General features: G+C 40.8%; 2 protein-coding genes across 7 annotated transcripts in view; one reads left to right on the plus strand and one right to left on the minus strand.

Annotated features, from left to right (window-relative positions):
• si:dkey-262k9.2 lies at positions 1-12,017 on the minus strand. Of its 5 annotated transcripts, none has more exons than XM_046399534.1 (8): positions 11,879-12,017; positions 6,833-6,893; positions 6,349-6,384; positions 5,421-5,456; positions 4,312-4,386; positions 4,158-4,226; positions 3,948-3,990; positions 1-2,721 (listed from the first exon to the last, which is right to left on the minus strand). In XM_046399534.1, exons 2-8 carry the CDS (start codon positions 6,882-6,884, stop codon positions 2,679-2,681), a joined length of 354 nt encoding a protein of 117 aa, XP_046255490.1. In that variant the 5' UTR covers positions 6,885-6,893; positions 11,879-12,017; the 3' UTR covers positions 1-2,678. The 5 variants fall into 5 exon arrangements, with proteins under 5 accessions (XP_046255490.1, XP_046255487.1, XP_046255491.1 ...); XM_046399531.1 differs by lacking the exon at positions 11,879-12,017 and adding an exon at positions 10,560-10,920; XM_046399535.1 differs by lacking the exon at positions 11,879-12,017 and adding an exon at positions 10,482-10,594.
• Positions 11,058-14,647, plus strand: part of LOC124064772 (IgGFc-binding protein-like) — an 18,339-nt gene continuing 14,749 nt past the window's right edge. Inside the window, exons 1-4 of one of the 2 annotated variants that reach the window (XM_046399526.1) lie at positions 11,058-11,235; positions 12,310-13,455; positions 13,559-13,893; positions 13,979-14,570. In XM_046399526.1, coding sequence (XP_046255482.1) covers positions 11,193-11,235; positions 12,310-13,455; positions 13,559-13,893; positions 13,979-14,570 — 2,116 coding nt within the window. In that variant the 5' untranslated portion in view covers positions 11,058-11,192. The remainder of the gene's footprint in view (positions 11,236-12,309; positions 13,456-13,558; positions 13,894-13,978; positions 14,571-14,647) is intronic. The other variant, XM_046399528.1, reaches the window with a different exon arrangement.

A 14,647-nucleotide genomic window follows, 5' to 3' on the forward strand; every position in this document is an offset into this window, starting at 1 on the left:
AGATCAGATTTAATGTTAAAATCAACGCAATTCAGAGTTCAGCTTACCTACATAATATACAGCAGTATTCATTGTTCTGATTGCTATCAGAACATCAAGGCGACAGCAGCTGTGCAGACAGAATCTGTTCATGATATACAATCCCCCCACTGCAGCTGTTTTATTGCGAGATACAAGGTCGCGTTTGGATATACTAAATGATGATAAATTTTGAATGTTCTTGGCACAAATAATACATACAGGATACACAAGTGCATATGTCCAAATCTAAACTCTTTCGCTGCAATAACAATAAGATACATTTTTTATAAACGGCAAATAACTGACTCCCACATACCAAAATTTTTTCTTTGAACATACAATTTATAAATGAACAGAGGAGAGAAGACATCACCCCTTAAACTCAACAAGTATATAAAAAGACGATTTAGCCAAATACAGTATTTGTCTATTAAGAGACACAATCCATAGCTCAGTAAATTTGTAAATACATACAATATATTATATATTACTTTTTTAAAAAATTGCCCTAAGTCAGACCTTCAGTATGGTGGCCTTGAGAGCTCAATAAACTGCTACTTAATGAGATGCCAAAAAACAAAAACAAAAAAAAAAAAAAATTTCAATTTGGCAACACATGAGCAGCATTTCAGGAGGAACAAGTGAGACAACAAAGCCAGATACAGAAAACACAACTGAACTTTGTTTTCTGTATTTGTTTGTGTTTTCTTAGTCTGGACACTTTTTTAAATGCTGCCCATGTGTCGTCCAAGGGATGATGATGAAGACATCTTTATGTGTCTGTGTTTTGTGTGCTGAGCTCTCGCTGTACTTTTGCCTGGACAGATGAACAATCAGCCAGTTTTAAAGAAAAAAGAAAAAGCTACATGTTGTTACATTTACATCAGAAGCGTCACAGCAGAGACACTTTACATTAGGGAATAAGAGTTTTTAAACACATGGAGCCGACTGGACCAAATACTAAGTCTGTTTGCTTTCTACAATATGGAAAAGGCATTCAAAGAGAATATTCTGCTACTGTTTTTAGTGCATTGTGGTTGGTTTGTCCAACAGAAATAGTGAATATGAGTAAATAAGAATACACAGACTATAAAGGCATAGAAAAGCTGAAATGTTTTGTACTGCAATTTTGTCCAATTTTGTCCTCCCTTTGAAATGCTGGCAAATATTGAATCCTGACTGGGCAATGCTACGCTTTTGAGAAGTAATACATATCTTACACACAGTGCTCAAATACAAACAGTAAAACATATGCACAGACAATAATCACATCTGCCAATATGTGTTAAGTAAATCGCCACTTTGCCTCTGCACAGCCCCGATGAAGACGTGACTGCACGACTGTTTTCGCTCTCAGTTCTGGCTGGACTGGAGCCAAGCCCTGCCCCCAGTGGTGAGATTAGCTGCAAGATTTAGTGGAAGAGCAGAGGGAGATCTTGCTTTGACAAATCCAGTGTTTAACCCCATGTAGCCCTTCCCTGTGTTGACGACTCCATTATAAATTCTACTCATAAAGCTAGAAATAAAATACTGTTGTCGAATAGGACTGTGTCCCCCTCCCCTTCGACCGTTGTCACAGAAAGTTCTCTTCTCAGTATTAGAACAAATCCAGAGAAGAGTGTGTCCTGGGTTCTTTGAAAGAACGCTTTCTTTCACAAGGCATAATTGATTTCCATTTAAAATTAAAACCGAAGTCATCATGCGCTGTATGAATGAAACAAAGGCATTGTTGGTATTTTCCCAATCACCCCCCCAACATTTCTATTTTGATTTGTGAGCTTTTGTCCCTCCCTCACCCCAGCTCCTCTGTGCCAGTGTGTGAGGCATTAATCTAACTCTGTACAGCATTCAGAGAGCTATTTACAATCTGCAAGACTGTAGTGAACGCCTTTCAAAAAGAAAAAGAGAGGAGGAAAAGAAAACATCATCACTCATGGCGGTCGATTAATTTGCTGCCTTACAAGACGACGTTCATACTGGCCATTTCCACTCGTTTCTTTTTTACCGAGGTTGAGGTGAAGGGGAACAGGTTTTTATCTTGCTATTGCACTGCCTCCTGTCATTCCTAATGGGCCAGGAACAGAAGATGTCAGACAAGTGAATAGGAGAATGAAGTGAGCACTGGGCTGGCTTCATGTGGATTAGCATGGTTTGTCTCAGTCATCAGCCATTTCACACAGACAGGTCTGTTCTGCACGCACCGAATCAAATGCAATACAGATTTCACTGCATAGCTGGTAGGAATAATTTCTTGTTTCAGGTGGTAAAAAAAGGGGGGAGGGGGGCTCTGGCTGTGCTAAATTATCCCTTTTAACAAAAGAAGCTTTAAGCCATATTCACTGGCTTTGATTTGGATTCCTCAAATAGAATCCAATTAAAAGGGTTGAATGTGTTCCAAGTGTCCTGGGCTAAATTGTGTATATGTGGAGTAAAAATGGCTGGGACAAAGACAGAAGTATACAACAGGAAAAAAAAAAAACACATATGTTTTTGCATATGTTTCATAAGACTAAGGAGCGAGCAATGAATTGAATGGTGTGAAGCAAGCTGTTGTGCAAAGAAGTGTCAACTGTCCTGAGTCAAAGAGTAGGAGATGACACAAGTCCGGTGCATTGCTCCTCTCTTGTGTGGTTTTAGGACTGCTCCTCCACCGGGAACTAGACCCCTTTGTGGTCCTGCTCTGTAGGCACGGAGTAGATCCTGAAAAGAGAGAGAGGGGCGAGACAGGAGGGGTGAGACAGGGCAAAAGCAGAAGTATGTCACGTTTAAGATATTTTTAGGTTCTTTCTCAGTTTGTTAACAGAAAGACTGAAAAAACATCCCTGCGTGTCGGAATTCAGGAAACGACACCTCTGCCTCATGCTGCAGGGCTCTGACAGGTGCACGATGACTGCATCACCTCAAAACACAGCTCACCCCTAGGTAGGACTTATAAACCTGGCAAGGCACTGTTGATCCAACAAGGCAGAGGTTGCTGTGTGATTAAGCCTCTTTTCAGCAGAGCGATCAGTCAGCACCAAACACTGCCAGAGCTGACTGCAGCCCCAGGAGGCAGCCAGTAATCCTGCACAGGAATTTAACCCTTGTAGACTGTCTTGGGTGTCTGCTCCACAACGGCTGTTCTCCCTGCTGCTTGGAGATCACCGAGATGATTTTGAACACCCCCACCCACCCACATAACCCCTCTGACCTAACCTGCAGGTCATATATTACTGCAACCCAGAAGGAGAGAAACCTGATTACTCTGCTTATTTAACCGCAATTAGCTCTAGGACGGATTTCTGCAAAGTGTGGAAAGGGAGTTAAAAAGACATCTCTCTCTGTATAACTGGTTTAGGCTGTTCTGCTGTCTGATTGCTGTTGGCAGATTGTTGTCATGACGCCAGGATCATATTTACAGTATTGTTTTATTTCTGAGTAGTCAGTTCAGACCTCAGTTCATGAGGTAAGCTTTGGGACAGGTTTGGTCCTGTCCCATTCAGTCATACAGACCCAGTGGCACTGTCTTAAGGCTACTGTTTGATGAATAAGATGGAAAGGCTGAGAGGTAGGGAGTGTTCAGAAGTGGCCTCAGGTTGTGATACTAATTGCTGCACAAGTCCAGACAGGCTCACATGGGTGGATGCCACCGGAGTGTTTTTCCCCTAGTTTTGATGCTGATGAGTTGGTTGAAGTCAGGGAAATTGGCAGGACAGCAGAAAGGCTGTTACCCACCAGACTGGTTCTGTCACCCGCAGGCTGACGTAGCGTAAAGTGGAACATGTTTTTTTCACTAAGACACTGATATCATAGGTACAGAGAGGCCATAGAAAGAAAATAAATGTGTTGCAACTCTTGTTGAGTGTGAAAATTATGTAGATGAAAAAATGTAAATGGAACCCAACCAAAAAAAATGAAGTTTGAAAGTGAAAAAAACGTGACCTTACCCTTGCTGCCGACTGTGCATGTGGCGTCTGACTAACATTATAGCTGCAAGGAAGAAAAAAAAACAAGTCATGTCTACGCAAGGAAAAAGTTCATGTTCATGTTCACAAGGCAAACACTACAACGATTCCAGTCAAGTGCCGAAAGCCTTTACAGCAGCCACTATTTCACATTTCACTACATTATGTCTCAACAAAACACAGAATACTTACTGACTAGCGTTGCAACTGAAAGAGTCAATGTGGTCACGGCTACAACGATGACAATCAAGGTGAAGTGATCTACAAGACAAAACATAAAAACGTTACGTATTTTGACATTGGTACTTTTACTGTATGTTGCTAAATACAATCATAGTTCTCTCACCTGATGATTCTTCTGTACCTGTAGTTTTACCTGCAAGTGAGTCAGAACCAATGTTGCTACGACCATGTGGTATCACTGTAAGTGTCAAAGAGAACAAAACAACACGAGTTACACTGAGCTCAGATTGTTGAACAGATGTCGCTATTCATGCCTAAACAATTGTTTGAGAGTTTCAGCGGAGGATTGGAGTCATTAAAGGAATCATACAAAAAAAAAGATGGATTCTATTACTACATCCGAATGGTTTATAGAAATCTACAGCCAGCAGTCTTGCTTATCTTAGCATAAGGACTGCAAACAGAGGGTGACAGTGCCAAGCCTCCAACCAATACCTCAGCTCATTAATCAGCACACGTGTTTGTTTTGTTTGTTTTATCTGTACAAAAACCAAAGTTCACCTGCCAAGAAAAACTTCTTATTTACAACACAGACACAAGAGTGACCTCAATCTTCTCATTTAACCGTCAATAAGAAATGCCGGACTATTCTTTTAGTCATGCAAGTAATCATTTTGACTTGTATGTAGCATTTAAAATTTGAGGAAAATGGAAAACTAAATGTATGAAATTAAATAAGTGTATGTAATGAGCTTGTGGGGGAGAGGAGTCAAGGATTCAGAAGAGTCATAGCTCTTTGCAGAAAGGCTGCTTCTCCAAGAGCCAACTGGCTGTGGCCCTGCTCTAAACAGATCTGTAATTCTATCAAATGTCCATCAAAGCGAAGATGAGGAGTGACAGAGAGAGTCGCGGAGAGAGAATGAGAATGCCAATGTTGATTAGCTGACCGGCAGGATGGCGGAGACGTCGACATGTTCATTGGCCTTTCGGCAGAATCCGTAGGGCTCCTCCAGGGAGCTAATTGATTTCATTCAGGGCTTAATGGTTGAGAGGAGGGAAAGCCATCAGGGACCACGGCCCTTCACATATCTCACTGGCCTAGAGCACCCTACTCACAATGGTGACTTAGTGGCAATAATTACAGAGGCCATAACCTTCACGTACTCTACCCTGGCTGCTTCTATTACAGTGTTTGTGGGTGTAACACACGATAAAACTGAAAAATTCTACTAAACTCCAATCCTCTTGTGGAAAATGATATAATACACTCACCTGTTTTCCCCTCAATTAAGTCCTCATCATCCACATCTGCAGAACAAGAAGATGTTTATAAAGAAAAACAGTACAGATATACGGCATTTCTCTGTGTTAACATTTTAAAAATCATAACAACGTAAGAATTTCTTTTTACTCTACAATAGTCAGTATATCAATAACACCTCTTATCTGTCAGCAATAGATAGATAGATAGATAGATTAGATAGATAGATACTTTATTGATCCCGAGGGAAATTCAAGCACCAGTAGCCCATTACAGCAGCGCAGGTTAGTCAAAAGTAAGCAAACAAACAACCAAGGCCTAACTGTTAGTGGAAAAAATTTAAAGGTTTTCAAGTCATTTTAGGACCAAAAGAGCCCGTAACTGAAACTCTAAATCAGGAAGGAAAACCAGTAAGAAATGGGTGAGAGTTTCAAGTGAGCATATTCATGTAACGGCATGACGCTCTGTTGCGCTCTTGTTTACAGTGAGTTGAAATGTGTAGACGGCTGAGAATCAAACACCTACAAAAATGTTTTGTTTTGTTTTTTTTTCCCCCTTTTTCAGCAGACAAAATACTACTGGATTCTCTTTGACGTGGAATTCAATAGTTCATGTCTGGTGTAATACTTGACATCTCTTAATTACTTGCATGGCCTAAAGGACCCACTAAACTTACCCCAAGTCAAAACAAGGACAAAATATTGTAGCTGATAACCATGAGAGAAACATGTCGGAACAAGAAAAGGACCCGAGAATGAAAATTATTGCGATTCCTTTCAAAACAAATGAACAAAAATGTTGGTGTTGGTTGCAGTCTTTGACTTAAATATTTATTTTTAATGTATTTATTTGCGTATATTATTATTTATATTTATTTGAGAGCCAGTTACCATCCAGCCATCATGATAACAATAAAGTGCTCCTGTTTCTCCTGCTTACCTTCATCAGCTGATCCTTCATCCTCCTCTGAGACAGCTGCAAAAACCAGGTACAGAGTTAGAATATATTCACAACATTAAGTTTTCAAAGGTTAATGTTGATTTTGCTCCATTGTGCTGTTAATTTCACAGGATTCTTGCGTGGTCTGTACAGCACAAGAAGCATTTGGACTAAGGTAAATTTGAATACCTATTTGGTAGAGTATAATTTCTGTTTTTTTTTGGTGTCCCCTTATACCATGAAAGAACAGCGTTGGGAATACTGTTGCTAATTTCACAATGTTTTTCCTTTAATGTTATTCTTATATGTGCAAACACTTTGCTTCACTGTAGCACCTCCTCTTTTAGGCAGTAGTATAACTCTAATGTAATCTGCACAAACAGTGCACATACGAAGGTAGGTGAGGAAAACATGCTGGCTCTCGGATGCATAGACCCTGATTAGATGTTTATCACCTGAAAGCGTCACAGAGATGAGAACATACCAGTAGCGGCTGGCAGCAGCAGCAGCAGACACAGGAACAGCAATCGCATCATCTTCAAATGCTGCAGGGGAAAGAGAAATGTTAAAAATATCCGCCATTAATATTCAGCCATTGATGTGTGAAATCTTGGTGTTTTGGTTTAGAGACAGGGTGTGATGGAAAGCAGCAATGCTGTCTATTATTGGGACTTTTCTGGCACTTTGAGTTTCAGGATCACATACTGCTAGTCAGTGGAAAACTCCAAATTCCAACCCAACAAGTTCTTGTACTGTTTTGACTGGTTTAAAAGCATGCATGCAAATCAAGATTGTAATCTGAGGTGGGTGGTGGCAAAAGGGTCAGTGAGTGACAACTGCATTTCCCATAGTGCTCAGCAGAAAAACTGTTCAAAGATTTCTGTCAGAGTCAGCTGGCAACATATGTCTATTCAACATTTTCCCTTCCCTTCCCCAGGTGTTGAGCAATAAAAGTGTCAAAGTGTTTCTGTATGCAGTAGGAAAGAAAAGTTTGAGATTCATCTCACTTCATTATAGACGTATCTGTAAACTTTATCTGATCGCAAAAACCCAGTGACGCGGTTACATTGGTCACATTTTCCTTTTATGTGTGAGCCTGTATGTGCTGTTGTTCTTATTAAGACAAAATCTCAAAACTTCCTTGTGGCACACGGGCCCAAATCAAACTCTACCTCCGTTCCCCATTGCCACCACATAGATGTAAAACACAGATGTCCTTAGCTCACCAAACAAAGCACCAGCTGCATCCAACACAATATGAATGGTGATATTTTTAAACGGGAAAACATGAGAATGACTTCTTCTCCAGTGGAGGTCCCGGATGAAGGCTCAGATTTAGCCACTGAGCTTGGCATTGGCTCAAGAACCAACAGGCACTCATGCGATGTTTGATACTGTGAACACAGAGAACTCTCCCACTGACCTTTGTGCCATATGTTATACTGTAGGTGGCCCGTCATTGTTAGCCATGCCCATTGTGTCCCTGTTTCCTCCATTGTTAACGACTATGTGGAAAAGAACTGAAGTAACCTGCATTGTTAATGTGCAAACTATATAACACCCCCCCATCCCCAAAGCAGCAGTTACTTATTTTACTTGTTACTGCAATTTAAGGAAGTACATTATGCTCACTGTATGCCAAGTACATTCAAATCACCTATTTGGTGAATGGAAATGAAAAGAGAAGGAGGCAACAGCATTAAGAATAGAGAATAATAAACAGAAGTTCATTCTTTCAATAAGGTTTTCGACAGCTTTGTGAAATGCCATGGTCTGACACCTTGGTACCAAGGCAAAAATCACTAATAGATCTAATCTAGATCTAATCACATCTATAAATGGTGCCATAGTAGTTGATGTCCACAGACTTTCTTGTGAGACAAATGTCCACCCTGTAGGGCCGCACAGGAATGAGTACAGCCCAGTCCACAATAAGATTATCTTCATGCTAAATTAGCAGAACAGCATTAAGAACTATTTTGGTTGACAATATTGGAAAAAGATGTTAATCACACAACCGAGGCCGACTTGAGAGGGAGTGTAGTGTGGGCTGTTCTGGCCTCTTGAATAGCTGCAGTAAATCTCCAAATGCAAACAACCTGAGAAGCTGCAAATAAAATCCCCTTCTGTATCCAATTTGCTTTTCAGAGTCGCTTTGGGTGAAATAATAAGCTGATCCAATTTGGAAATATTTATCAACCCAGTCCACTGCCTCTGTATCAAAATGGCTCCTGACGCCTGTATTATTTTTCAAATTGGGTAATATATTCTTGTACATTTGAATGCCAATTGAATTTGCTCTTTAATACCAGACCCAATTTGCAACATATAATAACCAGGGGCTTGCTTATAAAGCAGACATGCCAGCTGCCTTCTGGTTAGAGATGCAAAGATCATAGAAGGTAAATGCAGAAATCTACAAATAATAAAATTGGAGTGCAGTGCTGCAAGAAAGGCAGAGTATAAGGCATGCGCTGCTGTTGCTGGAGGGTGAATGTGTCTTGTTTTTGTTCCATTTTCTTCCAATGCAGTTTTCTACTGACAGGATTAACCCTGAATCTCATACCTGTCTGGCCGGCCAGCCCACAGTACACCTAAATCTTGTTTACCAGGTTTAATTTTGAATGATGAACATTTTCCACTCCTTAAAACCCACCCAGTACAATCTGTATCAACAAAACACACACACTCACACACAAACAAACAGAGGTTTACTGCATGTACACCACATAAACAAAACCTGCAGAGACTCAGACTATCTCTTATCCGCTCTCACTGATAACAACCCTCTGCTCAACCACTGTGCATCATCGAGATGACTTTGACACCAGCGATAAAGATCACTAAGTGCAAAGATATTACTATGGCCTAGAGAGTTGATAGGAAAATGAACACAAGCCGGAGAAAAATGAAGAGGAAAAAAAAAAGAGAGAGAGGATAGTGAACAAAAACTTGTTATTGTGAAGATGTGTCAAAACTAAAGCAAGGAAAAACAGTGAGTGAGAAAGGGAGAGAAAAAACACTCGGCTCATTTGTTATTCATTGACACTCAATTTTATAAAAGTAGTAGCTTATTCTGGATCAGTGAAGAGAGAAAATATTCTTATCGAAATGTTGACTCAACTCTGCCATCTTTCCAAGAGCTGTTTATGCAAGTGATGTTCCTTTTCTCCTTTAACATAACATACCCCGTTGTGACAAACAAACCGCAAACAAAATAACAAGGAAATTAATGATGAAATAAAAAAAAAAGTAAGAGAAGAGTCACAATACCTCAGTTTGTGCCACACAAACCAGTGAGCTATCCACCATCGTTACGCAACGAGTCTGACAACTAAGCAGTTATTTCCAATACAAGTGGTCTGTGGATGACTTGTTGATCATCAAACCAACAGTGGCCTAAACCAACTAACAGGATATGAGACCGTCTTAATATGTCAGCCATGTTATATTAAGGCCATCCCCCCACGTGTGTGTATAAATATGCCACACAACCCACAATCAGCCTCAATGACCAAATATGATTTTACAGTCGCACCAAAATGTTGGCATTTTCAGCCTCTATCTTCTCCAAAACAGCAACAAACACATTCAGGACATACAGGACTCTGTGCAGCTTACAGGTTAAGATATTTTTTTTTGGTTATCAGATGGAGACAAAGCTGTTATTCTTTGTTTTGTTAACAGCGCTATCGCAAGACCTGTCCCAGTCACACTGAGGGTTTTCCCACACCAGTTTATCTGAAATGCAGCCTCATCTCTCCACTGAGAAACGAGCATCACAATATCTTAAAAAAATACTGTAAAAGGTAAATATTTGGTGTGTCTGATTCACCACGGACACTCTTTGTCCAAACAACGTGACTAACAACATCAGAAACCCTTTGTTATTTATTCGCAAGTTAATATTTAGGTGAAATAAGCACTTACCAAGAGACTGAATGACATTTGCACACAGACGCACACAGACACACAGGAAGTGAAAAAAAAAAAGTCCGTAAGCACGTAAAACCCCACGCTTTTGTGACCTGCCCCCTTAAAGGAAGCTTATAGGCACATGTGCACTAGTAGTACTTTTCAATTATTACATTGCAGCCAAGTACTGACAACATTTAAAATGACGAATAACCTACCAACACAGGAAAAAAAATACAGCAATATAGCAAAATGTGTAGTACTCCAGTCAGTAGAAATCAAGGTTATAAAATCACCGTAGCCGTAACGTTACGCCGGTTGATGAGCCACAGCCGAGCGGACTTGTTTACAGGAAAAAGTTTGTGTGTGTCAGTGCAAGACTTCATTCTCGCGTACAAAGGGGATTCACTGCCACCTCATTCTTAGCATTTCCTGAAAACAAGGTTAAGATACTGCAATCGCTTACGGCAACACTGAGGAAACTAAAAGCAGCACTCAAAAATATACAACTTGTTCTGATTTCCGGTAAAGTTGAACAATGACCGGTGATTATCGAAATGGACCAAAAGTTGCAAGGAAGAGTCGTGACCATTTTTAATAACATTTATATATAATATACAATATAAGATTTCCTCTGATGATAATTATAATGCGGAACACCTGGCAGTTGCACTTCTCTCAGTCGACAGATGATGACGTCCACATACCCTGACTGACAGGCTCATATGTGTCTTATCAGGGACAGGTGTGTTAATAGGCTGTCTGTCTATATGTCCCTACTTTCTTTTGTGGCAGCGTGTTGCTTGAGTCTCGATGTTTGGCGTTTTCCTAAACATGCACACAGCCTAAAATCTATCAGTTGTAGGAAAAAAAAACTGAATTGATATACTTGGGCCATTCATGTAAAGTTTTTGTGTTTCAGTGCAGTAATGCAGTTTGTTCTGCTGCTCCAGCTATGCCTCTTGGGACTTGGTAAGTGGCATGGCTTTTGTTTGTGTTGGACTGCAATTTAAAAAAAAAAAAAAATAGAGTCAAAGGTAATGGGCACCAGCATCACAGTACAGCCAAAGTTTTGCAGTTAGTTCTTTCTTCACTCGGCCATGTCCAAGTTCTAGCTGCACCTTCTATCTCAATATTTTCAGCACACTTGAATTAACCTTAGGTCATTCTTCCTCTTTTACCTGCAACACTCAAGTTCCAACAGTTCTGCTGTGTACCTTGAGAATCTCTATTTGTTTAGTATTGAGTGATGAATGGGGTGTGGTTATGTCCCAGCCCGTGGAACAACAAACGATACTAATCTGTGCATTGTTACAGGGAATTATGGTCAGTAATTGGTGCGTTAGGAAACCCTTAGGTCTCTGCATTGGGATGTCATTAGATTGTAAAATAAATATTAATCACAAAAAAGCAGTTAGCCTGTTTTGTCCCAATGGCTTGCTGAGTTAAAAATACTATCCATTTGTTATTATTTCATATGAACTATTAACATTTGCAGTGACAATCCATACAACATAAGCTTGTGCTAAAGTTACTCAATATGTAGAAAAAAAACTGTAGTTTAATGAAAGTAACTTCATACTCATTTAAAATATTGTCTGAAAGGCAAACTTACATTGAAATGAGCTGTTGTTCAGGGTTGTCTCATACACTGCTGCTATGTTGTTTCTTCAGCAAGATCCTTGTTATCATAGAAGCTGCTGGAGTGTGGGCGCACATTAACACAGGTGTACTCAGTCAGGAACAAGGAACTGTGTTTTCCATTGGCTGCTGAGCTTGTTGAAATCTGACACCACCAGTCATATCTCTTACACAAGAGGACTTGCTGTGCACGCTGGGAAATTTGCTCAGTGCTTGCAGCAAGTTGATGTTATCACTTCAGAGTTGTCATAAAATCATTAACTGCAGTCAGAACAGTCCATCTTTGTTTGCCAGTCATATTATTGTTCACTCCAGATGCATGTGCTACAGTTGTGGTGTGAGAGCATATTGAAATATTTAATATTGAATAATATGTGTAACTCAATTTTATATTCTTTCCTGCAGGCCTGTCTGGGGCCAAGCCTGGTAGAAAGTTTCTGATGATGTTTCCACCTCATAATGACGCAGCAGCAAATGTTAGCCATCAAATAACCATCACAGCCACTGATGTTTGGACCTCAGTTACTGTGGAGGTTCTGGAAAGCAGCTTCTTGCAACACATCTTCCTCTCTGCCAGCCAGTCAAAGACGATTCTCTTGCCACTTTCGGTGGGAATGACCAGTGATCACTCCTCCTTCCTTCTCAGTGTGAAGTCTTTACGGCCTGTTACAGTCCTCGCTTCATTCTGTACACATACTGGTTGTGACCACAGCCTCCTTCACGATGTGTCCTCCTGGGGGACCCACTACTATCCCATTACTCCTCACTTCCTGAAGCACACTGCTGTCAGCCAGATGGTGATCACAAGCTCAGACCACGAGACCACAGTGGATATCTTCCTCTCTGGGGAAGTGTACTTTAAAGGCAATATGTACCATGGAGGTGATATCCTTAAGTTGCATATAGGGGTACTGCAGAGTGTTTACCTCCAAAGCAACTCCAGCCTCTCTGGTTCAGAGATGAACTCCCAACATGCTGTGGGTGTCGTGATTGGTTTTACCTGCTCCAAACACACACCTGGGCCTTGTGTGTATGGTTTTGCTGATCTGAAACCAGTCCCTCACTGGAGTTTTGATTATGTTATCCCTCCTTTGGTAAACACAGGAATGAGTTCCAGTTTCCTGCTGGCACTTGCTACTATGAACTCTGAGATGGACGTTAACACCAGCACCGGGCGAAATGATGTGTCTCTTGTTGGTGGTGTTATGAAGGCTGTCCCGCTTGAGACCTCAGATAAAATCCACGTTACCTGTGACAGCCCTCTTCAACTCGTTTACTTCAGACATGGCAATGCACAGCGTCCTTCGACTTTCGTTGTGCTGCCATCTGTTGATGATCTCTGTCACACTGTCCCTATGTTTGATTCAGGAGAAATGAGTGCACAGCAAGATAACAGTGATAGATATTTTAAGTCTGGTAAATTTCCCCAGGAGCCCAACTTTGTTCAGCTGCTTGAGAATGCAGAGACCAGTTCTCCTCTCACAGAGATGGATGTGGGACACTATCTGAGCACCTTAAACAGACAACTATATCCGGCAGTGTGTGAGAAAAGTATGTATTTGAACTTTTTGAATGACTTTGCATTACATGTTGAGCATTGTGTCGCTGTTAATCCATGTGACATTTACATTCGTTTTATACACTTCTGCTTCAGCAGCTGCTTCTTGTGAGGAGGTGCACTGTGGTCACAAACGGAAGTGCTCTATCAAAGATGGAAAACCACTGTGTTCTTTGAAAGTGAAAATATGCTCTGCATGGGGTGACTCTTATTATCGCACCTTTGATGGAAGAGATTTTGTCCTGCAGGGGAACTGTAACTACACTTTAGTTCAAACTACCTGTCCAGGCTTAAATGCTTCTGTTCCACTGCAGATTAATATAGCCAGAGCATATTTGAACAGTGCCACTGTCTCCACCATCCACATGGTGCAGATAACCACCCAGGGCTTTAATATATCCATTGTTAAAGAAGACAAACATCATGTTAGGGTGAGTACAGAGCTTATTTAAAATATACATTTTGTATCTGTTAAGCATTCATGTACATTGTCTGTTCTTGCATTTAAACTTGTAGATTAATGGACAGAAGAGGAACCTGCCCCTCACTCTGGGAAATGGTCTCCTGAACTTTTATCCAAGTGGCTCCAGTGTCATCTTGAACACTTCGTTTGGCCTGGCTGTGCAGTATGACTGGAAGCACCATCTCCAGGTCGAAGCTTCCCCAGAGCTGGTTGGAGTCCTGTGTGGTTTGTGTGGAAATGCTAATCAGAGCTCTTCAGGTGGTATATTTACCACAAACGGCATTGATAAGACCCAGACTGTTGATTTTTCCCTCCCATGGGTGGCAAACGGTGGCAAAGGTTCCTGTATTGAGGATTGTGGTACAGCTGCATCATGTCCAGTGTGCACTGAAAGCCAAACAAAGTCTTTTCCTGGCAGAAAAGGCAACTCCTTTATGATTGGGTGCACTTTACTGCAGAAGAGTGGTGGACCTTTTGCCAATTGTCACGCGTATATTGATCCAGTGCCGTTTGTTCATAGTTGTGCAAACAGCCTCTGTGTTAATGAAGCAGCATCTTCTATGTGCAAGATCTTGACGGCCTATGCCAACATCTGCCAGAAGACTGGGGCCAGAGTGCAAAACTGGAGAACCATTGCCAAGTGCTGTAAGTCTTAAAATTAATAATAATAATGTATATTACATATATTTAATTGATGATGGCATGGAGTATGTTGTTCCTCT

Source organism: Scatophagus argus, chromosome 9 (genome assembly GCF_020382885.2).
Source record: "Scatophagus argus isolate fScaArg1 chromosome 9, fScaArg1.pri, whole genome shotgun sequence".
Classification (NCBI taxonomy): domain Eukaryota; kingdom Metazoa; phylum Chordata; class Actinopteri; family Scatophagidae; genus Scatophagus; species Scatophagus argus.

Coding starts and splice junctions, on each gene's coding strand:
- si:dkey-262k9.2 (XM_046399531.1), bottom strand. CDS start 10,649: ATGAAGTCTTGCACTGACACACACAAACTTTTTCCTGTAAACAAGTCC. Junction 5,457..6,348: donor TGAAGGATCAGCTGATGAAG/GTAAGCAGGAGA, acceptor CTTGTTCTGCAG/ATGTGGATGATGAGGACTTA. Junction 4,387..5,420: donor CTTAATTGAGGGGAAAACAG/GTGAGTGTATTA, acceptor TGACACTTACAG/TGATACCACATGGTCGTAGC.